The sequence below is a fragment of the Oncorhynchus gorbuscha genome, unplaced genomic scaffold, assembly GCF_021184085.1.
Source record: "Oncorhynchus gorbuscha isolate QuinsamMale2020 ecotype Even-year unplaced genomic scaffold, OgorEven_v1.0 Un_scaffold_1381, whole genome shotgun sequence".
Taxonomy (NCBI): Eukaryota; Metazoa; Chordata; class Actinopteri; order Salmoniformes; family Salmonidae; genus Oncorhynchus; species Oncorhynchus gorbuscha.
In genome coordinates this window covers 905-25533 of record NW_025746174.1, presented here as the reverse complement: position 1 = coordinate 25533, position 24629 = coordinate 905, and the positions used below count along the sequence as shown (strand labels likewise).

Here is a 24629-nt window from a genome sequence, read left to right as displayed (position 1 = left end):
TTTGTGGACATTATGTGGATTTTATGGGTAAAATTTGGAATTTTTGTCTGCGTTGTCGAGACTGCTCTTTCTGGTGGATTCCTGGGCATAACGCACCAAACTAAGGTATTTGAGGTATTCTAAGGTATACGAGGTATTTGGATATAAAAAATATCTTTATGGAACAAAAGGAACATTTGTTGTCTAACTGGGAGTCTCGTGAGTGAAAACATCCGAAGATCATCAAAAGGTAAACGATTAATTTGATTGCTTTTCTGATTTTCGTGTCCAAGTTACCTGATGCTAAGTGTACTTATTGTTTTGTTGAGCGATCAATGAACTTACACAAACGCTTGGATTGCTTTAGCTGTAAATCATAATTACCTGAGACGACAGGTGGATTAACAAAAGGCTAAGAGGCTGTGTTTTGCAATATTGCACTTGTGATTTCATGAATAAGAATATTTTCTAGTAATATTATTTGACTGTGGTGCTATGCTATTCAGCGTTGCTGATGACAATTATCCCGGATCCGGGAGGGGTGGTTCAGAGAGGTTAAGGGTAGAGAAAGCTTGTTGGACACTAAGAAAGCTTTGTTGTAGAGTGTTTAACACTAAATCCAGGGAGGGGCCAGCTGAGTATAAGACTGTTTCATCTGCATATAAATGGATTAGAGAGCTTCCTACTGCCTGAGCTATGTTGTTGATGTAAATTTAGAAGAGTGTGGGGCCCAGCATTGAGCCTTGGGGTACTCCCCTGGTCACAGGCAGTGGCTGAGACAGCAGATTTTATGACTTTATACACTGCACTCTTTGAGAGAGGTAGTTAGCAAACCAGGCCAAAGACCCATCAGAGACACCAATATTCCTTAGCCAGCCTCCCAGAATGGAATGGTCTACCATATCAAAAGCTTTGGCCAAGTCAATAAAAATAGCAGCGCAATATTGCTTAAAATCAAGGGCAATGGTGAAATCATTGAGGACCTTTAAGGTTGCAGTGACGCATCCATAACCTGAGTGGAAACCAGATTCCATACCCGAGAGAATACTATAGACATCAAGAAAGCCAGTCAGTTGATTGTTGATTAAGTTTCTCCAACACTTTTGATGAACAGGGCAAAATAGAAATAGGCCTTTAACAGTTAGGATCAGCTTGATCTCCCCATTTAAAAGGACGAGCTGTGGCTGCCTTCCAAGCAATGGGAACCTCCTCAGAAAGGAGAGACGGGTTAAAAAGGTCAGAGATAGGGCTTGGTGATGATAGGGGCAATGGGAACCTCCTCAGAAAGGAGAGACAGGTTAAAAAGGTCAGAGATAGGGCTTGGTGATGATAGGGGCAATGGGAACCTCCTCAGAAAGGAGAGACAGGTTAAAAAGGTCAGAGATAGGGCTTGGTGATGAGTGTCAGAGGAAACGCTGGGAAAACATAAAGCTATACAAACCCTTTATTACACCATGATTTAGACGGAGAAAAGGTCAGATCATATCCTCCAAGGGTCTCTGCTGCTTGAAACATGTTCCAAAGGTTTACTGTTAGAGGGACAATAATAGTGAGATCAATAAGACAATAACACCAAGACAAACCCAGTTGTAATGTTCTGTCTAAAACAATCAATAAGACAATAACACCAAGACAAACCCAGTTTAATGTTCTGTCTTACACGATCAATAAGACAATAACACCAAGACAAACCCAGTTGTAATGTTCTGTCTATACAAGATCAATAAGACAATAACACCAAGACAAACCCAGTTGTAATGTTCTGTCTATGAAACATAAGTTCAAGACAAAAGGTTTTCTGTCTATACAACGATCAATAAGACAATAACACCAAGACAAACCCAGTTGTAATGTTCTGTCTATACAAGATCAATAAGACAATAACACCAAGACAAACCCAGTTGTAATGTTCTGTCTATACAACGATCAATAAGACAATAACACCAAGACAAACCCAGTTGTAATGTTCTGTCTATACAACGATCAATAAGACAATAACACCAAGACAAACCCAGTTGTAATATTCTGTCTATACAACGATCAATAAGACAATAACACCAAGACAAACCCAGTTGTAATATTCTGTCTATACAATACAGTCAGTCAGTCAGTCAGTCAGTCAGTCAGTCAGTCAGTCAGTCAGTCAGTCAGTCAGTCAGTCAGTCAGTCAGTCAGTCAGTCAGTCAGTCAGTCAGTCAGTCAGTCAGTCAGTCAGTCAGTCAGTCAGTCAGTCAGTCAGTCAGTCAGTCAGTCAGTCAGTCAGTCAGTCAGTCAGTCAGTCAGTCAGTCAGTCAGTCAGTCAGTCAGTCAGTCAGTCAGTCAGTCAGTCAGTCAGTCAGTCAGTCAGTCAGTCAGTCAGTCAGTCAGTCAGTCAGTCAGTCAGTCAGTCAGTCAGTCAGTCAGTCAGTCAGTCAGTCAGTCAGTCAGTCAGTCAGTCAGTCAGTCAGTCAGTCAGTCAGTCAGTCAGTCAGTCAGTCAGTCAGTCAGTCAGTCAGTCAGTCAGTCAGTCAGTCAGTCAGTCAGTCAGTCAGTCAGTCAGTCAGTCAGTCAGTCAGTCAGTCAGTCAGTCAGTCAGTCAGTCAGTCAGTCAGTCAGTCAGTCAGTCAGTCAGTCAGTCAGTCAGTCAGTCAGTCAGTCAGTCAGTCAGTCAGTCAGTCAGTCAGTCAGTCAGTCAGTCAGTCAGTCAGTCAGTCAGTCAGTCAGTCAGTCAGTCAGTCAGTCAGTCAGTCAGTCAGTCAGTCAGTCAGTCAGTCAGTCAGTCAGTCAGTCAGTCAGTCAGTCAGTCAGTCAGTCAGTCAGTCAGTCAGTCAGTCAGTCAGTCAGTCAGTCAGTCAGTCAGTCAGTCAGTCAGTCAGTCAGTCAGTCAGTCAGTCAGTCAGTCAGTCAGTCAGTCAGTCAGTCAGTCAGTCAGTCAGTCAGTCAGTCAGTCAGTCAGTCAGTCAGTCAGTCAGTCAGTCAGTCAGTCAGTCAGTCAGTCAGTCAGTCAGTCAGTCAGTCAGTCAGTCAGTCAGTCAGTCAGTCAGTCAGTCAGTCAGTCAGTCAGTCATACCTACAGCATTCAAAAGGGATTTAAGATTTTTGAAATATCAACACTTCTTACATGAAAAGGAAAACCTGTTTTTAGTACAGTATTAATAACATATTAATTACAATGTACAGGACAATTCCATACTGTAGTGTCTGTCAATGACATTCTGTAAAAGGAATATTACTGATGGACTCCAGAGGATCAATCTGGCTTTCATCAGGATTCCATGCATTTGTCATGGTGGCCTCCTCTCTCTTATTCTACCCCCATATCCTTCTCTCCTCCTCTCTCTCAAACCTCCTCTCCTCCTCTCTCTTATTCTACCCCCATATCCTTCTCTCCTCCTCTCTCTCAAACCTCCTCCCTTCCTCTCCCCTATTGTATCCCCATATCCTCCTCTCCTCCTCTCTCTTATTCTACCCCCATATCCTCTCTCTCCTCTCTCTCTCAAACCTCCTCCCTTCCTCTCCCCTATTGTATCCCCATATCCTCCTCTCCTCCTCTCTCTTATTCTACCCCCATATCCTTCTCTCCTCCTCTCCTCCCTTATTCTATCCCCATATCCTTCTCTCCTCCTCTCTCTTATTCTATCCCCATATCCTTCTCTCCTCCTCTCCCTTATTCTACCCCCATATCCTTCTCTCCTCCTCTCTCTTATTCTACCCCCATATCCTTCTCTCCTCCTCTCCCTTATTCTACCCCCATATCCTTCTCTCCTCCTCTCTCTTATTCTACCCCCATATCCTCCTCTCCTCCTCTCCCTTATTCTACCCCCATATCTTTCTCTCCTCCTCTCTCTTATTCTACCCCCATATCCTTCTCTCCTCCTCTCTCTTATTCTACCCCCATATCCTTCTCTCCTCCTCTCTCTTATTCTACCCCCATATCCTCCTCTCCTCCTCTCTCTTATTCTACCCCCATATCCTTCTCTCCTCCTCTCTCTTATTCTACCCCCATATCCTTCTCTCCTCCTCTCTCTCAAACCTCCTCCCTTCCTCTCCCCTATTGTATCCCCATATCCTTCTCTCCTCCTCTCTCTTATTCTACCCCCATATCCTTCTCTCCTCCTCTCTCAAACCTCCTCCCTTCCTCTCCCCTATTGTATCCCCATATCCTCCTCTCCTCCTCTCTCTTATTCTACCCCCATATCCTTCTCTCCTCCTCTCTCTCAAACCTCCTCCCTTCCTCTCCCCTATTGTATCCCCATATCCTCCTCTCCTCCTCTCTCTTATTCTACCCCCATATCCTTCTCTCCTCCTCTCTCTCAAACCTCCTCCCTTCCTCTCCCCTATTGTATCCCCATATCCTCCTCTCCTCCTCTCCCTTATTCTACCCCCATATCCTCCTCTCCTCCTCTCTCTCAAACCTCCTCCCTTCCTCTCCCCTATTGTATCCCCATATCCTCCTCTCCTCCTCTCTCTTATTCTACCCCCATATCCTCCTCTCCTCCTCTCTCTCAAACCTCCTCCCTTCCTCTCCCCTATTGGATCCCCATATCCTCCTCTCCTCCTCTCTCTTATTCTACCCCCATATCCTTCTCTCCTCCTCTCTCTCAAACCTCCTCCCTTCCTCTCCCCTATTGTATCCCCATATCCTCCTCTCCTCCTCTCTCTTATTCTACCCCCATATCCTTCTCTCCTCCTCTCTCTCAAACCTCCTCCCTTCCTCTCCCCTATTGTATCCCCATATCCTCCTCTCCTCCTCTCTCTTATTCTACCCCCATATCCTTCTCTCCTCCTCTCTCTCAAACCTCCTCCCTTCCTCTCCCTATTGTATCCCCATATCCTCCTCTCCTCCTCTCTCTTATTCTACCCCCATATCCTTCTCTCCTCCTCCTCTCTCTCAAATCTCCTCCCTTCCTCTCCCCTATTGTATCCCCATATCCTCCTCTCCTCCTCTCTCTTATTCTACCCCCATATCCTTCGATCCTCCTCTCTCTTATTCTACCCCCATATCCTTCTATCCTCCTCTCTCCATCCTCCTCTCTTATTCTACCCCCATATCCTCCTATCCTCCTCTCTCTCCATCGTCCTGTTCTGCTCTGCTCTGTTCTGCTCTGCTCTGTTCTGCTCTGCTGTGTTCTGCTCAGCTGTGTTCTGCTCAGCTGTGTTCTGCTCAGCTGTGTTCTGCTCAGCTGTGTTCTGTTCTGTTCTGCTCAGCTGTGTTCTGCTCAGCTGTGTTCTGCTCGGTTCTGCTCAGCTGTGTTCTGCTCAGCTGTGTTCTGCTCAGCTGTGTTCTGCTCTGTTCTGCTCAGCTGTGTTCTGATCAGCTGTGTTCTGTTCTGTTCTGCTCAGCTGTGTTCTGCTCAGCTGTGTTCTGCTCAGCTGTGTTCTGCTCAGCTGTGTTCTGTTCTGTTCTGCTCAGCTGTGTTCTGCTCTGTTCCGCTCTGCTGTGTTCTGCTCAGCTGTGTTCTGCTCAGCTGTGTTCTGTTCTGCTCTGCTCAGCTGTGTTCTGCTGAGTTCTGCTCTGCTCAGCTGTGTTCTGCTCAGCTGTGTTCTGCTCAGCTGTGTTCTGCTCTGTTCCGCTCTGCTGAGTTCTGCTCAGCTGTGTTCTGTTCTGCTCTGCTCAGCTGTGTTCTGCTGAGTTCTGCTCTGTTCTGCTCTGCTCTGCTCTGCTGTGTTCTGCTCAGCTGTGTTCTGCTCAGCTGTGTTCTGTTCTGTTCTGCTCAGCTGTGTTTTGCTCAGCTGTGTTCTGCTCGGTTCTGCTCAGCTGTGTTCTGCTCAGCTGTGTTCTGCTCAGCTGTGTTCTGTTCTGCTCTGCTCAGCTGTGTTCTGCTGAGTTCTGCTCTGTTCTGCTCTGCTCTGCTCAGCTGTGTTCTGCTCAGCTGTGTTCTGCTCAGCTGTGTTCTGCTCAGCTGTGTTCTGCTGAGTTCTGCTCTGTTCTGCTCTGCTCTGCTCTGCTGTGTTCTGCTCAGCTGTGTTCTGCTCTGTTCCGCTCTGCTGTGTTCTGTTCTGCTGTGCTGCCACATGTTAGCATAGTTGTTCCTGGACTCAATGCAGGGCTGATACCATGTTGACACAGCAGCACCTGACCCTGGTGGCCTGACAGACAGACTGACAGCATCTAGTGAGAAAACAGAGGTGTTGGCTCCAGAAAGATAGAGGCAGTAAAAGAAGGAGGCTTCTACTTACTCTGTTTGAAGCCCAGGTAGGGGATCCTCTCTATGGGCGTCCTCCTCTCCTTCATGTATTTATACAGAGCTACTAGGAAGGCCTGTTCATCAGGAGGACACTCCTCACCTCCTCCCCCTGTTCCTCCTTTAGAGGAGACCCTCTTACAGCAGCTGCTGCCTCTACTGATTCCTTTAGGCCACCTGGACAGCACTGCCTTGGACTCAGGCTTCACCTGAAGACACAGAGGACAGAGAAGGATATGAGAACAGAGAAGGACATGAGGGCAGAGGAGGACATGAGGGCAGAGATGGACATGAGGGCAGAGATGGACATGAGGGTAGAGATGGACATGAGGGCAGAGATGGACATGAGGGCAGAGATGGACATGAGGGCAGAGATGGACACGAGGGCAGAGATGGACACGAGGGCAGAGATGGACATGAGGGCAGAGATGGACATGAGGGCAGAGATGGACATGAGGGCAGAGATGGACATGAGGGCAGAGATGGACATGAGGGCAGAGGAGGACATGAGGGCAGAGATGGACATGAGGGCAGAGATGAGGGCAGAGATGGACATGAGGGCAGAGATGGACATGAGGGCAGAGATGGACATGAGGGCAGAGATGGACATGAGGGCAGAGATGGACATGAGGGCAGAGATGGACATGAGGGTAGAGATGGACATGAGGGCAGAGATGGACATGAGGGCAGAGATGGACATGAGGACAGAGGAGGACATGAGGGTAGAGAAGGACATGAGGGCAGAGATGTGGGCAGAGATGGACATGAGGGCAGAGATGGACATGAGGGTAGAGATGGACATGAGGGTAGAGATGGACATGAGGGTAGAGATGGACATGAGGGCAGAGATGGACATGAGGGCAGAGATGGACATGAGGGCAGAGATGGACATGAGGGCAGAGATGGACATGAGGGCAGAGAAGGACATGAGGGCAGAGATGGACATGAGGGCAGAGAAGGACATGAGGGCAGAGATGGACATGAGGGCAGAGATGGACATGAGGGCAGAGATGGACATGAGGGCAGAGATGGACATGAGGGCAGAGAAGGACATGAGGGCAGAGATGGACACGAGGGCAGAGATGGACACGAGGGTAGAGATGGACACGAGGGTAGAGATGGACACGAGGGCAGAGATGGACACGAGGGTAGAGAAGGACATGAGGGCAGAGATGGACATGAGGGCAGAGATGGACATGAGGGCAGAGATGGACATCAGGGCAGAAAAGGACATGAGGGCAGAGAAGGACATGAGGGCAGAGATGGACATGAGGGCAGAGATGGACATGAGGGCAGAGAAGGACATGAGGGTAGAGAAGGACATGAGGGCAGAGATGGACATGAGGGCAGAGATGGACATGAGGGCAGAGAAGGACATGAGGGCAGAGAAGGACATGAGGGTAGAGAAGGACATGAGGGCAGAGATGGACATGAGGGCAGAGATGGACATGAGGGCAGAGAAGGACATGAGGGCAGAGAAGGACATGAGGGCAGAGATGGACATGAGGGCAGAGATGGACATGAGGGCAGAGAAGGACATGAGGGTAGAGAAGGACATGAGGGCAGAGATGGACATGAGGGCAGAGATGGACATGAGGGCAGAGAAGGACATGAGGGCAGAGAAGGACATGAGGGCAGAGATGGACATGAGGGCAGAGATGTGGGCAGAGATGGACACGAGGGTAGAGAAGGACATGAGGGTAGAGAAGGACATGAGGGCAGAGATGGACATGAGGGCAGAGATGGACATGAGGGCAGAGATGGACATGAGGGCAGAGATGGACATGAGGGCAGAGATGGACATGAGGGCAGAGATGTGGGCAGAGATGGACATGAGGGCAGAGATGTGGGCAGAGATGGACATGAGGGCAGAGATGGACATGAGGGCAGAGATGGACACGAGGGTAGAGAAGGACATGAGGGTAGAGAAGGACATGAGGGCAGAGAAGGACATGAGGGCAGAGATGGACATGAGGGCAGAGATGGACACGAGGGCAGAGATGGACACGAGGGTAGAGAAGGACATGAGGGTAGAGAAGGACATGAGGGCAGAGATGGACACGAGGGTAGAGAAGGACATGAGGGTAGAGAAGGACATGAGGGTAGAGAAGGACATGAGGGCAGAGATGGACACGAGGGTAGAGAAGGACATGAGGGCAGAGATGGACATGAGGGCAGAGAAGGACATGAGGGCAGAGATGGACATGAGGGCAGAGATGGACATGAGGGCAGAGATGGACACGAGGGCAGAGATGGACACGAGGGTAGAGAAGGACATGAGGGTAGAGAAGGACATGAGGGCAGAGATGGACATGAGGGCAGAGATGGACATGAGGGCAGAGATGTGGGCAGAGATGGACATGAGGGCAGAGATGGACATGAGGGCAGAGATGGACATGAGGGCAGAGATGTGGGCAGATGGACATTAGAGCAACGGACATCAGTGCCCGACCTCACTAACGCTCTGAATGGAAGACATCTAGTGGAAAGAGTGGAGGCTGTTATAGCAACAAAACAATTTAAACCTGCAAATTTAGTTAACCTCTAACGACTCCCCATCCCGCATGAGGGAGCGTAATCATCGGCTGACACTAATTAGCATAACGCAACGGACATAAATATTCCTAGAAAATATTCCTATTCATGAAAATCACAAATGAAATATATTGAGACACAGCTTAGCCTTTTGTTTATCACCCTGTCATCTCAGATTTTCAAAATATGCTTTACAGCCAAAGCTAGACAATAATTTGTGTAAGTTTATCGATAGCCTAGCATAGCATTTTGTCCAGCTAGCAGCAGGTAACTTGGTCACGGAAATCAGAAAAGCAATCAAATTAAATAGTTTACCTTTGATGAGCTTCAGATGTTTTCACTCACGAGACTCCCAGTTAGATAGCAAATGTTCCTTTTTTCCCAAAAGATTATTTTTGTAGGCGAAATAGCTCCGTTTGTTCTTCACGTTTGGCTGAGAAATTCCCCGGAAATTGAAGTCACGAAAACAGCGAAAAATATTCCAAATTAGCTCCAAAATATCGACAGAAACATGGCAAACGTTGTTTATAATCAATCCTCAAGGTGTTTTTCAAATATCTATTCGATAATATATCCATCGGGACAATTAGTTTTTTCAGTAGGACCGATTGGAGTAATGGCTACCTCTGTATTTTACGCGAGAATCTCTCTGGGAGCATCAGGTGACCACTTGCGCAATGTAGCCGCTTACGTGTATTCTTCAAAATAAATGCGTAACACTACATCACAATGCTGTAGACACCTTGGGGAATACGGAGAAAGAGTAATCTGGTTGATAGCCCATTCACTGCTCAATAGGGATGCATAGGAACTCAGCGCTTTCAAAACATGAGGCACTTCTGGATTGGATTTTTCTCAGGCTTTCGCCTGCAACATCAGTTCTGTTATCGCTAATGCTATCGCTGTTGTTATTGCCATGGTTTACGTTATTACTATCATTATCGGTATTCTGCCCTACCAAGCAAAAAGGCAGTAACTGCTCATTTGGTCGAAAATGAGTTGATATATTTTTTTGCTACATTAAATACATGCTTAATCATGTGGACAAGTATCCTGCCTCTATTATATTGCGTTTTGGAGAAAATGGAGGTCATGTTAGCAGTAACTGCATAGAGCTACTGTGAAACCAAGGTAAATAAAAGCCATTTTTCTCAGTTCCACGCTATGAGGAATTGCCTTTTTGCTTGGGAGCTGAATGGGAGTGAAGGACAATATGTGAAACTCCCCTGGTACACTGTTTATGAGCAGGGGTGAAGGAGGTGAAGTGAAACCCAGCCGGCTGATAGTTTGTTCATTTTATGAGCTGAATGGGACAAAATGTGAAGCTCCTCCGGTACACTGTTTATGAGCAGGGGTGAAGGAGGTGAAGTGAAACCCAGCCGGCTGATAGTTTGTTCATTTTATGAGCTGAATGGGACAAAATGTGAAGCTCCTCCGGTACACTGTTTATGAACAGGGATGAAGGAGGTGAAGTGAAGCCCAGTGGAACTGTATCTGTGAGCCGGCTGAATGTGGAACTGTATCTGTGAGCCGGCTGAATGTGGAACTGTATCTGTGAGCCGGCTGAATGTGGAACTGTATCTGTGAGCCGGCTGAATGTGGAACTGTATCTGTGAGCCGGCTGAATGTGGAACTGTATCTGTGAGCCGGCTGAATGTGGAACTGTATCTGTGAGCCGGCTGAATGTGGAACTGTATCTGTGAGCCGGCTGAATGTGGAACTGTATCTGTGAGCCGGCTGAATGTGGAACTGTATCTAAGAGCTGGCTGAATGTGGAACTGTATCTGTGAGCCGGCTGAATGTGGAACTGTATCTAAGAGCTGGCTGAATGTGGAACTGTATCTAAGAGCCGGCTGAATGTGGAACTGTATCTAAGAGCTGGCTGAATGTGGAACTGTATCTAAGAGCCGGCTGAATGTGGAACTGTATCTGTGAGCTGGCTGAATGTGGAACTGTATCTAAGAGCTGGCTGAATGTGGAACTGTATCTAAGAGCCGGCTGAATGTGGAACTGTATCTGTGAGCCGGCTGAATGTGGAACTGTATCTGTGAGCCGGCTGAATGTGGAACTGTATCTGTGAGCCGGCTGAATGTGGAACTGTATCTGTGAGCAGGCTGAATGTGGAACTGTATCTGTGAGCCGGCTGAATGTGGAACTGTATCTGTGAGCCGGCTGAATGTGGAACTGTATCTAAGAGCTGGCTGAATGTGGAACTGTATCTGTGAGCCGGCTGAATGTGGAACTGTATCTGTGAGCCGGCTGAATGTGGAACTGTATCTGTGAGCCGGCTGAATGTGGAACTGTATCTGTGAGCCGGCTGAATGTGGAACTGTATCTGTGAGCTGGCTGAATGTGGAACTGTATCTGTGAGCCGGCTGAATGTGGAACTGTATCTGTGAGCCGGCTGAATGTGGAACTGTATCTAAGAGCTGGCTGAATGTGGAACTGTATCTGTGAGCCGGCTGAATGTGGAACTGTATCTGTGAGCCGGCTGAATGTTAAACTGTATCTGTGAGCCGGCTGAATGTGGAACTGTATCTGTGAGCTGGCTGAATGTGGAACTGTATCTGTGAGCCGGCTGAATGTGGAACTGTATCTGTGAGCCGGCTGAATGTGGAACTGTATCTGTGAGCTGGCTGAATGTGGAACTGTATCTGTGAGCCGGCTGAATGTGGAACTGTATCTGTGAGCCGGCTGAATGTGGAACTGTATCTGTGAGCCGGCTGAATGTGGAACTGTATCTGTGAGCCGGCTGAATGTGGAACTGTATCTAAGAGCTGGCTGAATGTGGAACTGTATCTAAGAGCCGGCTGAATGTGGAACTGTATCTGTGAGCCGGCTGAATGTGGAACTGTATCTGTGAGCCGGCTGAATGTGGAACTGTATCTGTGAGCTGGCTGAATGTGGAACTGTATCTGTGAGCCGGCTGAATGTGGAACTGTATCTAAGAGCTGGCTGAATGTGGAACTGTATCTAAGAGCCGGCTGAATGTGGAACTGTATCTGTGAGCCGGCTGAATGTGGAACTGTATCTGTGAGCCGGCTGAATGTGGAACTGTATCTGTGAGCTGGCTGAATGTGGAACTGTATCTGTGAGCCGGCTGAATGTGGAACTGTATCTGTGAGCCGGCTGAATGTGGAACTGTATCTGTGAGCCGGCTGAATGTGGAACTGTATCTAAGAGCTGGCTGAATGTGGAACTGTATCTAAGAGCCGGCTGAATGTGGAACTGTATCTGTGAGCCGGCTGAATGTGGAACTGTATCTGTGAGCCGGCTGAATGTGGAACTGTATCTGTGAGCTGGCTGAATGTGGAACTGTATCTGTGAGCCGGCTGAATGTGGAACTGTATCTGTGAGCCGGCTGAATGTGGAACTGTATCTAAGAGCTGGCTGAATGTGGAACTGTATCTGTGAGCCGGCTGAATGTGGAACTGTATCTGTGAGCCGGCTGAATGTGGAACTGTATCTAAGAGCTGGCTGAATGTGGAACTGTATCTAAGAGCCGGCTGAATGTGGAACTGTATCTGTGAGCCGGCTGAATGTGGAACTGTATCTGTGAGCCGGCTGAATGTGGAACTGTATCTGTGAGCCGGCTGAATGTGGAACTGTATCTGTGAGCCGGCTGAATGTGGAACTGTATCTGTGAGCCGGCTGAATGTGGAACTGTATCTAAGAGCTGGCTGAATGTGGAACTGTATCTGTGAGCCGGCTGAATGTGGAACTGTATCTAAGAGCTGGCTGAATGTGGAACTGTATCTGTGAGCCGGCTGAATGTGGAACTGTATCTAAGAGCTGGCTGAATGTGGAACTGTATCTGTGAGCCGGCTGAATGTGGAACTGTATCTAAGAGCTGGCTGAATGTGGAACTGTATCTGTGAGCCGGCTGAATGTGGAACTGTATCTGTGAGCCGGCTGAATGTGGAACTGTATCTGTGAGCCGGCTGAATGTGGAACTGTATCTGTGAGCCGGCTGAATGTGGAACTGTATCTGTGAGCCGGCTGAATGTGGAACTGTATCTGTGATCTGGCTGAATGTGGAACTGTATCTGTGAGCCGGCTGAATGTGGAACTGTATCTGTGAGCCGGCTGAATGTGGAACTGTATCTGTGAGCCGGCTGAATGTGGAACTGTATCTGTGAGCCGGCTGAATGTGGAACTGTATCTGTGAGCTGGCTGAATGTGGAACTGTATCTGTGAGCCGGCTGAATGTGGAACTGTATCTGTGAGCCGGCTGAATGTGGAACTGTATCTAAGAGCTGGCTGAATGTGGAACTGTATCTGTGAGCCGGCTGAATGTGGAACTGTATCTGTGAGCCGGCTGAATGTTAAACTGTATCTGTGAGCCGGCTGAATGTGGAACTGTATCTGTGAGCTGGCTGAATGTGGAACTGTATCTGTGAGCCGGCTGAATGTGGAACTGTATCTGTGAGCCGGCTGAATGTGGAACTGTATCTGTGAGCTGGCTGAATGTTAAACTGTATCTGTGAGCCGGCTGAATGTGGAACTGTATCTGTGAGCCGGCTGAATGTGGAACTGTATCTGTGAGCCGGCTGAATGTGGAACTGTATCTGTGAGCCGGCTGAATGTGGAACTGTATCTAAGAGCTGGCTGAATGTGGAACTGTATCTAAGAGCTGGCTGAATGTGGAACTGTATCTGTGAGCCGGCTGAATGTGGAACTGTATCTGTGAGCCGGCTGAATGTGGAACTGTATCTGTGAGCTGGCTGAATGTGGAACTGTATCTGTGAGCCGGCTGAATGTGGAACTGTATCTGTGAGCCGGCTGAATGTGGAACTGTATCTAAGAGCTGGCTGAATGTGGAACTGTATCTGTGAGCCGGCTGAATGTGGAACTGTATCTAAGAGCTGGCTGAATGTGGAACTGTATCTGTGAGCCGGCTGAATGTGGAACTGTATCTAAGAGCTGGCTGAATGTGGAACTGTATCTGTGAGCCGGCTGAATGTGGAACTGTATCTAAGAGCTGGCTGAATGTGGAACTGTATCTGTGAGCCGGCTGAATGTGGAACTGTATCTGTGAGCCGGCTGAATGTGGAACTGTATCTGTGAGCCGGCTGAATGTGGAACTGTATCTAAGAGCTGGCTGAATGTGGAACTGTATCTGTGAGCTGGCTGAATGTGGAACTGTATCTAAGAGCTGGCTGAATGTGGAACTGTATCTGTGAGCCGGCTGAATGTGGAACTGTATCTGTGAGCTGGCTGAATGTGGAACTGTATCTGTGAGCCGGCTGAATGTGGAACTGTATCTGTGAGCCGGCTGAATGTGGAACTGTATCTGTGAGCCGGCTGAATGTGGAACTGTATCTGTGAGCTGGCTGAATGTGGAACTGTATCTGTGAGCCGGCTGAATGTGGAACTGTATCTGTGAGCCGGCTGAATGTGGAACTGTATCTAAGAGCTGGCTGAATGTGGAACTGTATCTGTGAGCCGGCTGAATGTGGAACTGTATCTAAGAGCTGGCTGAATGTGGAACTGTATCTGTGAGCCGGCTGAATGTGGAACTGTATCTAAGAGCTGGCTGAATGTGGAACTGTATCTGTGAGCCGGCTGAATGTGGAACTGTATCTAAGAGCTGGCTGAATGTGGAACTGTATCTGTGAGCTGGCTGAATGTGGAACTGTATCTGTGAGCCGGCTGAATGTGGAACTGTATCTGTGAGCCGGCTGAATGTGGAACTGTATCTGTGAGCCGGCTGAATGTGGAACTGTATCTGTGAGCTGGCTGAATGTTAAACTGTATCTGTGAGCCGGCTGAATGTGGAACTGTATCTGTGAGCCGGCTGAATGTGGAACTGTATCTGTGAGCCGGCTGAATGTGGAACTGTATCTGTGAGCCGGCTGAATGTGGAACTGTATCTAAGAGCTGGCTGAATGTGGAACTGTATCTAAGAGCTGGCTGAATGTGGAACTGTATCTGTGAGCCGGCTGAATGTGGAACTGTATCTGTGAGCCGGCTGAATGTTAAACTGTATCTGTGAGCCGGCTGAATGTGGAACTGTATCTGTGAGCTGGCTGAATGTGGAACTGTATCTGTGAGCCGGCTGAATGTGGAACTGTATCTGTGAGCCGGCTGAATGTTAAACTGTATCTGTGAGCCGGCTGAATGTGGAACTGTATCTGTGAGCCGGCTGAATGTGGAACTGTATTTTTTATTTATTTTACCTTTATTTTTACTAGGCAAGTCAGTTAAGAACAAATTCTTATTTTCAATGACAGCCTGGGAACAGTGGGTTAACTGCCTGTTCAGGGGCAGAACGACAGATTTGTACCTTGTCAGCTCGGGGATTCGAACTTGCAACCTTTCGGTTATTAGTCCAACGCTCTAACCACTTGGCTACCCTGCCTCTGTGAGCCGGCTGAATGTGGAACTGTATCTGTGAGCCGGCTGAATGTTAAACTGTATCTGTGAGCTGGCTAAATGTGGAACTGTATCTGTGAGCCGGCTAAATGTGGAACTGTATCTGTGAGCCGGCTGAATGTGGAACTGTATCTGTGAGTCGGCTGAATGTGGAACTGTATCTGTGAGCCGGCTAAATGTGGAACTGTATCTGTGAGCCGGCTGAATGTTAAACTGTATCTGTGAGCCGGCTGAATGTGGAACTGTATCTGTGAGCCGGCTAAATGTGGAACTGTATCTGTGAGCCGGCTGAATGTTAAACTGTATCTGTGAGCCGGCTGAATGTGGAACTGTATCTGTGAGCTGGCTAAATGTGGAACTGTATCTGTGAGCCGGCTGAATGTGGAACTGTATCTGTGAGCCGGCTGAATGTGGAACTGTATCTGTGAGCCGGCTGAATGTGGAACTGTATCTGTGAGCCGGCTGAATGTGGAACTGTATCTGTGAGCCGGCTGAATGTGGAACTGTATCTGTGAGCTGGCTGAATGTGGAACTGTATCTAAGAGCTGGCTAAATGTGGAACTGTATCTGTGAGCTGGCTGAATGTTAAACTGTATCTGTGAGCCGGCTGAATGTCAAACTGTATCTGTGAGCCGGCTGAATGTGGAACTGTATCTGTGAGCCGGCTGAATGTCAAGGTGTGTGTCGGTGTGAACATATCATTTTAAAGCTATGTAGTTCAGTCCCAGAGTTAGTGTGTATAGTATATGACTCCTAGTGTATACCAATGGTCTGTATTATGTCATCAACCCAGGAAGAGTAGCTGCTGCGTTAGTAGTCTTGGGGATCCTAATCAATTACTGAATGAATGCTATACCTGTGGGCCCAGAGGAGAGACCAGTGCTAATGCTATTGCTATCAGATGCTGTACCTGTGGGCCCAGAGGAGAGACCAGTGCTAATGCTATTGCTATCAGATGCTGTTCCTGTGGGCCCAGAGGAGAGATCAGTGCTAATGCTATTGCTATCAGATGCTGTACCTGGGGGCCCAGAGGAGAGACCAGTGCTAATGCTATTGCTATCAGATGCTGTACCTGGGGGCCCAGAGGAGAGACCAGTGCTAATGCTATTGCTATCAAATGTTGTACCTTGGCAGGGGCCTTGCCCTCTGTGTTGCACGTCTCCTTGCCTGCTGGTGTATTCTGGGAGTCGCAGCGTTGCGAGACCGACAGCTTCTTTTTCCGAGGCCGGCCCTTCAGGTTGGGAGCTAGAGGAGAGAGAGAGAGAGAAACACTGTTGTCAACAGAGTGGAGTCACAGTGGAGTCAGAGACACATAGACACTGTGGAGTCAGAGACAATATGGAGTCAGAGACAATATGGAGTCAGAGACAATATGGAGTCAGAGACACAGAGACACTGTGGAGTCAGAGACAATATGGAGTCAGAGACAATATGGAGTCAGAGACAATATGGAGTCAGAGACCATATAGAGTCAGAGACAATATGGAGTCAGAGACCATATAGAGTCAGAGACAAAGAGACACTGTGGAGTCAGAGACACAGAGGAGTCAGAGACACAGAGGCACTGTGGAGTCAGAGACAATATGGAGTCAGAGACCATATAGAGTCAGAGACAAAGAGACACTGTGGAGTCAGAGACACAGAGGAGTCAGAGACAATATAGAGTCAGAGACACAGAGACACTGTGGAGTCAGAGACAATATGGAGTCAGAGACAATATAGAGTCAGAGACACAGAGGAGTCAGAGATACAGACACAGAGACACTGTGGAGTCAGAGACAATATGGAGTCAGAGACACAGAGACACAGAGGAGTCAGAGATGCAGAGACACACTGAGGAGACAGGGGGACAGAAACACACTGAGGAGACAGAAACACACTGAGGAGACAGGGGGACAGAAACACACTGAGGAGACAGGGGGACAGAAACACACTGAGGAGACAGAAACACGCTGAGGAGACAGGGGGACAGAAACACACAGAGGAGACAGGGGGACATAAACACACTGAGGAGACAGAAACACACTGAGGAGACAGAAACACACTGAGGAGACAGAAACACACTGAGGGGACAGAAACACACTGAGGAGACAGAAACACAATGAGGAGACAGAAACACACTGAGGGGACAGAAACACACTGAGGAGACAGAAACACAATGAGGAGACAGAAACACACTGAGGAGACAGGGGGACATAAACACACTGAGGAGACAGGGGGACAGAAACACATTGAGGAGACAGAAACACAATGAGGAGACAGAAACACACTGAGAAGACAGAAACACACAGAGGAGACAGAAACACACAGAGGAGACAGGGGGACAGAAACACACTGAGGAGACAAGGGGACAGAAACACACTGAGGAGACAGAAACACACTGAGGAGACAAAGGGACAGAAACACACTGAGAAGACAGAAACACTGAGGAGACAGAAATACACTGAGGAGACAGAAACACACTGAAGAGACAGAAACACACTGAGGAGACAGAAACACTGAGGAGACAGAAACACTGAGGAGACAGAAACACACTGAGGAGACAGAAACACACGGAGGAGACAAGGGGACAGAAACACACTGAGGAGACAGAAACACACTGAGGAGACAAGGGGACAGAGACACACTGGGGAGACAGAAACACACTGAGGAGACAGAAACACACTGAGGAGACAGAAACTCTGAGGAGACAGAAACACACTGAGGAGACAGAAACTCTGAGGAGACAGAAACACACTGAGGGGACAGAAACACACTGAAGAGACAGAAACACACTGAGGGGACAGAAACACACTGAGGAGACAGAAACACACTGAGGAGACAGAAACACACTGAGGAGACAGAAACACACTGAGGAGACAGAAACACACTGAGAAGACAGAAACACTGAGGAGACAGAAACACACAGAGGTGACAGGGGATAGAAACACACTGAGGAGACAGAAACACACAGAGGAGACAGGGGGACATAAACACACTGAGGAGACAGAAACACACTGAGGAGACAGAAACACACTGAGGAGACAGAAACACACTGAGGAGACAGGGGGACAGAAACACACTGAGGAGACAGGGGGACAGAAACACACTGAGGAGACAGAAACACACTGAGGAGACAGAAACACACAGAGGAGACAGAAACACACTGAGGAGACAGAAACACTGAGGAGACAGAAACACACTGAGGAGACAGAAACACTGAGGAGACAGAAACACACTGAGGAGACAAGGGGACAGAAACACACTGAGGAGACAGAAACACACTGAGGAGACAAGGGGACAGAAACACACTGAGGAGACAGAAACACACTGAGGAGACAGAAACACTGAGGAGACAGAAACACACGGAGGAGACAAGGGGACAGAAACACACTGAGGAGACAGAAACACACTGAGGAGACAAGGGGACAGAAACACACTGGGGAGACAGAAACACTGAGGAGACAGGGGGACAGAAACACACTGGGGAGACAGAAACACACTGAGGAGACAGGGGGACAGAAACACACTGAGGGGACAGAAACACACTGAGGAGACAGAAACACACTGAGGAGACAGAAACACACTGAGGAGACAGGGGGACAGAAACACACTGGGGAAACAGAAACACACCGAGAGACAGAAACACTGAGGAGACAGAAACACACTGAGGAGGCAGAAACACACTGAGGAGACAGAAACACACTGAGGAGACAGAAACACACTGAGGAGACAGAAACACACTGAGGAGACAGAAACACACCGAGGAGACAGGGGGACAGAAACACACTGAGGGGACAGAAACACACCGAGGAGACAGAAACACACCGAGGAGACAGAAACACACTGAGGAGACAGGGGAACAGAAACACACTGAGGAGACAGAAACACACTGAGGAGACAGAAACACACAGAGGAGACAGAAACACACCGAGGAGACAGAAACACACTGAGGAGACAGAAACACACTGAGGAGACAGAAACACACCGAGGAGACAGAAACACACTGAGGAGACAGAAACACACCGAGGAGACAGAAACACACCGAGGAGACAGAAACACACCGAGGAGACAGGGGGACAGAAACACACTGAGGAGACAGAAACACACTGAGGAGACAGGGGGACAGAAACACACTGAGGAGACAGGGGGACAGAAACACACTGAGGAGACAGAAACACACTGAGGAGGCAAGGGGACAGAAACACACTGAGGAGACAGAAACACACCGAGGAGACAGAAACACACTGAGGAGACAGAAACACACTTCAGAGACAGAAACACACTGAGGAGACAGAAACACACTGAGGAGACAGAAACACTGAGGAGACAGAAACACACTGAGGAGACAAAAACACACCGAGGAGACAGAAACACACTGAGGAGACAGAAACACACTGAGGAGACAGAAACACACTGAGGAGACAGAAACACACAGGAGACAGAAACACACCGAGGAGACAGAAACACACTGAGGAGACAGAAACACACTGAGGAGACAGAAACACACTGAGGAGACAGAAACACACTGAGAAGACAGAAACACACTGAGGAGACAGAAACACACTGAGGAGACAGAAACACACTGAGGAGACAGAAACACACTGAGGAGACAAGGGGACAGAAACACACTGAGGAGACAGAAACACACTGAGGAGACAGAAACACACCGAGGAGACAGAAACACACCGAGGAGACAGAAGCACACCGAGGAGACAGAAACACACCGAGGAGACAGAAACACACCGAGGAGACAGAAACACACTGAGGAGACAGAAACACACTGAGGAGACAGGGGGACAGAAACACACTGAGGAGACAGAAACACACTGAGGAGACAGAAACACACCGAGGAGACAGAAACACACGAGGAGACAGAAACACACCGAGGAGACAGAAACACACTGAGGAGACAGGGGGACAGAAACACACTGAGGAGACAAGGGGACAGAAACACACTGAGGAGACAGAAACACACGAGGAGACAGAAACACACTGAGGAGACAGAAACACACTGAGGAGACAGAAACACACTGAGGAGACAGAAACACACTGAGGAGACATGGGGACAGAAACACACTGAGGAGACAGAAACACTGAGGAGACAGAAACACACTGAGGAGACAGAAACACACCGAGGAGACAGGGGGACAGAAACACACTGAGGGGACAGAAACACACTGAGGAGACAGAACACACTGAGGAGACAGGGGGAGAAACACACTGAGGAGACAGAAACACACTCAGGAGAGGGGGACAGAAACACACTGAGGAGACAAGGGGACAGAAACACTGAGGAGACAGAAACACACTGAGGAGACAGAAACACACTGAGGAGACAGACAAAACACTGAGGAGACAGAAACACACTGAGGAGACAGAAACACACTGAGGGAGACAGAAACAGAAACACACTGAGGAGACAAGGGGACAGAAACACACTGAGGAGACAGAAACACACTGAGGAGACAAGGGGACAGAAACACACTGAGGAGACAGAAACACAGAAACACATGGAGGAGACAAGGGGACAGAAACACACTGAGGAGACAGAAACACACTGAGGAGACAAGGGGACAGAAACACACTGGGGAGACAGAAACACTGAGGAGACAGGGGGACAGAAACACACTGGGGAGACAGAAACACACTGAGGAGACAGAAAGGGGGACAGAAACACACTGAGGAGACAGAAACACACTGAGGAGACAGAAACACACTGAGGAGACAGAAACACACTGAGGAGACAGGGGACAGAAACACACTGGGGAAACAGAAACACACCGAGGAGACAGAACACACTGAGGAGACAGAAACACACTGAGGAGACAGAAACACACTGAGGAGACAGAAACACACTGAGGAGACAGAAACACACTGAGGAGACAGAAACACACTGAGGAGACAGAAACACACCGAGGAGACAGGGGACAGAAACACACTGAGGGGACAGAAACACACCGAGGAGACAGAAACACACCGAGGAGACAGAAACACACTGAGGAGACAGGGGAACAGAAACACACTGAGGAGACAGAAACACACTGAGGAGACAGAAACACACAGAGGAGACAGAAACACAGAGGAGACAGAAACACACTGAGGAGACAGAAACACACTGAGGAGACAGGGAGACAGAAACACACTGAGGAGACAGAAACACACTGAGGAGACAGAAACACACCGAGGAGACAGAAACACACCGAGGAGACAGGGGGACAGAAACACACTGAGGAGACAGAAACACACTGAGGAGACAGGGGGACAGAAACACACTGAGGAGACAGGGGGACAGAAACACACTGAGGAGACAGAAACACACTGAGGAGGCAAGGGGACAGAAACACACTGAGGAGACAGAAACACACCGAGGAGACAGAAACACACTGAGGAGACAGAAACACACTTTAGAGACAGAAACACACTGAGGAGACAGAAACACACTGAGGAGACAGAAACACTGAGGAGACAGAAACACACTGAGGAGACAAAAACACACCGAGGAGACAGAAACACACTGAGGAGACAGAAACACACTGAGGAGACAGAAACACACTGAGGAGACAGAAACACACTGAGGAGACAGAAACACACTGAGGAGACAGAAACACACTGAGGAGACAGAAACACACTGAGGAGACAGAAACACACTGAGGAGACAGAAACACAGACAGAAACACACTGAGGAGACAGAAACACACTGAGGAGACAGAAACACACTGAGGAGACAGAAACACACTGAGGAGACAGAAACACACTGAGGAGACAAGGGGACAGAAACACACTGAGGAGACAGAAACACACTGAGGAGACAGAAACACACCGAGGAGACAGAAACACACTGAGGAGACAGAAGCACACGAGGAGACAGAAACACACGAGGAGACAGAAACACACCGAGGAGACAGAAACACACAGAGGAGACAGAAACACACTGAGGAGACAGAAACACACTGAGGAGACAGGGGGACAGAAACACACGGAGGAGACAGAAACACACTGAGGAGACAGAAACACACTGAGGAGACAGAAACACACCGAGGAGACAGAAACACACGAGGAGACAGAAACACACCGAGGAGACAGAAACACACTGAGGAGACAGGGGGACAGAAACACACTGAGGAGACAAGGGGACAGAAACACACTGAGGAGACAGAAACACACCGAGGAGACAGAAACACACTGAGGAGACAGGGGGACAGAAACACACTGAGGAGACAGAAACACACTGAGGAGACAGAAACACACTGAGGAGACATGGGGACAGAAACACACTGAGGAGACAGAAACACTGAGGAGACAGAAACACACTGAGGAGACAGAAACACACCGAGGAGACAGGGGGACAGAAACACACTGAGGGGACAGAAACACACTGAGGAGACAGAAACACACTGAGGAGACAGGGGGACAGAAACACACTGAGGAGACAAGGGGACAGAAACACTGAGGAGACAGAAACACACTGAGGAGACAGAAACACTGAGGAGGCAGAAACACACTGAGGAGACAAGGGGACAGAAACACACTGAGGAGACAGAAACACACTGAGGAGACAGAAACACACTGAGGAGACAGAAACACACTGAGGAGACAGAAACACACTGAGGAGACAGAAACACTGAGGAGACAGAAACACACTGAGGAGACAGAAACACTGAGGAGACAGAAACACACTGAAGAGACAGAAACACACTGAGGAGACAGAAACACACTGAGGAGACAGAAACACACTGAGGAGACAAGGGGACAGAAACACACTGAGGAGACAGAAACACACTGAGGAGACAGAAACACACCGAGGAGACAGAAACACACCGAGGAGACAGGGGGACAGAAACACACTGAGGGGACAGAAACACACTGAGGAGACAGAAACACACTGAGGAGACAGGGGGACCGAAACACACTGAGGAGACAGAAACACACTCAGGAGACAGGGGGACAGAAACACACTGAGGAGACAAGGGGACAGAAACACTGAGGAGACAGAAACACACTGAGGAGACAGAAACACTGAGGAGGCAGAAACACACTGAGGAGACAAGGGGACAGAAACACACTGAGGAGACAGAAACACACTGAGGAGACAGAAACACACTGAGGAGACAGAAACACTGAGGAGACAGAAACACACTGAGGAGACAGAAACACTGAGGAGACAGAAACACACTGAAGAGACAGAAACACACTGAGGAGACAGAAACACACTGAGGAGACAAGGGGACAGAAACACACTGGGGAGACAGAAACACTGAGGAGACAGGGGGACAGAAACACACTGGGGAAACAGAAACACACTGAGGAGACAGAAACACACTGAGGAGGCAGAAACACACTGAGGAGACAGAAACACACGGAGGAGACAAGGGGACAGAAACACACTGAGGAGACAGAAACACACTGAGGAGACAAGGGGACAGAAACACACTGGGGAGACAGAAACACTGAGGAGACAGGGGGACAGAAACACACTGGGGAGACAGAAACACACTGAGGAGACAGGGGGACAGAAACACACTGAGGGGACAGAAACACACTGAGGAGACAGAAACACACTGAGGAGACAGAAACACACTGAGGAGACAGGGGGACAGAAACACACTGGGGAAACAGAAACACACTGAGGAGACAGAAACACACTGAGGAGGCAGAAACACACTGAGGAGACAGAAACACACTGAGGAGACAGAAACACACTGAGGAGACAGAAACACACTGAGAGAGAAACACACTGGGGACAGAAACACACTGGGGAGACAGAAACACACTGAGGAGACAGAAACACACTGAGGAGACAGAAACACACTGAGGAGACAGAAACACACTGAGGAGACAGGGGGACAGAAACACACTGAGGGGACAGAAACACACTGAGGAGACAGAAACACACTGAGGAGACAGGGGAGACAGAAACACACTGAGGAGACAGAAACACACTGAGGAGACAGAAACACACCGAGGAGACAGAAACACACTGAGGAGACAGAAACACACGAGGAGACAGAAACACACTGAGGAGACAGAAACACACTGAGGAGACAGACAGAAACACACTGAGGAGACAAGGGGACAGAAACACACTGAGGAGACAGAAACACACCGAGGAGACAGAAACACACTGAGAGAGACAGAAACACACTGAGGAGACAGAAACACACTGAGGAGACAGAAACACACTGAGGAGACATGAGGGGACAGAAACACACTGAGGGACAGACAGAAACAGAAACACACTGAGGAGACAGAAACACACCGAGAGAGGGGGACAGAAACACACTGAGGAGACAGACAGAAACACACTGAGAGACAGGGGGACAGAGGAAACACTGAGGAGACAGGGGGGACAGAAACACACTGAGGAGACAGGGGAGACAGAAACACACTGAGGAGACAGAAACACACTGAGGAGACAGAAACACACCGAGGAGACAGAAACACACCGAGGAGACAGAAACACACTGAGGAGACAGAAACACACCGAGGAGACAGAAACACACTGAGGAGACAGGGGACAGAAACACACTGAGGAGACAAGGGGACAGAAACACACTGAGGAGACAGAAACACACCGAGGAGACAGAAACACACTGA

The 24629-nt window shown here is 48.7% G+C and overlaps 1 protein-coding gene across 1 annotated transcript in view; it reads right to left on the bottom strand.

Moving 5' to 3' along the window:
- The window catches only part of LOC124022424 (AT-rich interactive domain-containing protein 5B-like), a gene marked incomplete at its 5' end in the record, with an annotated part of 31630 nt that extends 15332 nt beyond the window's left edge, over positions 1-16298 (bottom strand). The window contains 3 exons of the mRNA XM_046337356.1: positions 1431-1508; positions 6139-6352; positions 16180-16298. Of these exons, the coding sequence (XP_046193312.1) occupies positions 1431-1508; positions 6139-6352; positions 16180-16298 (411 nt within the window). The remainder of the gene's footprint in view (positions 1-1430; positions 1509-6138; positions 6353-16179) is intronic.
- Positions 16299-24629: the final 8331 nt, after the last annotated feature.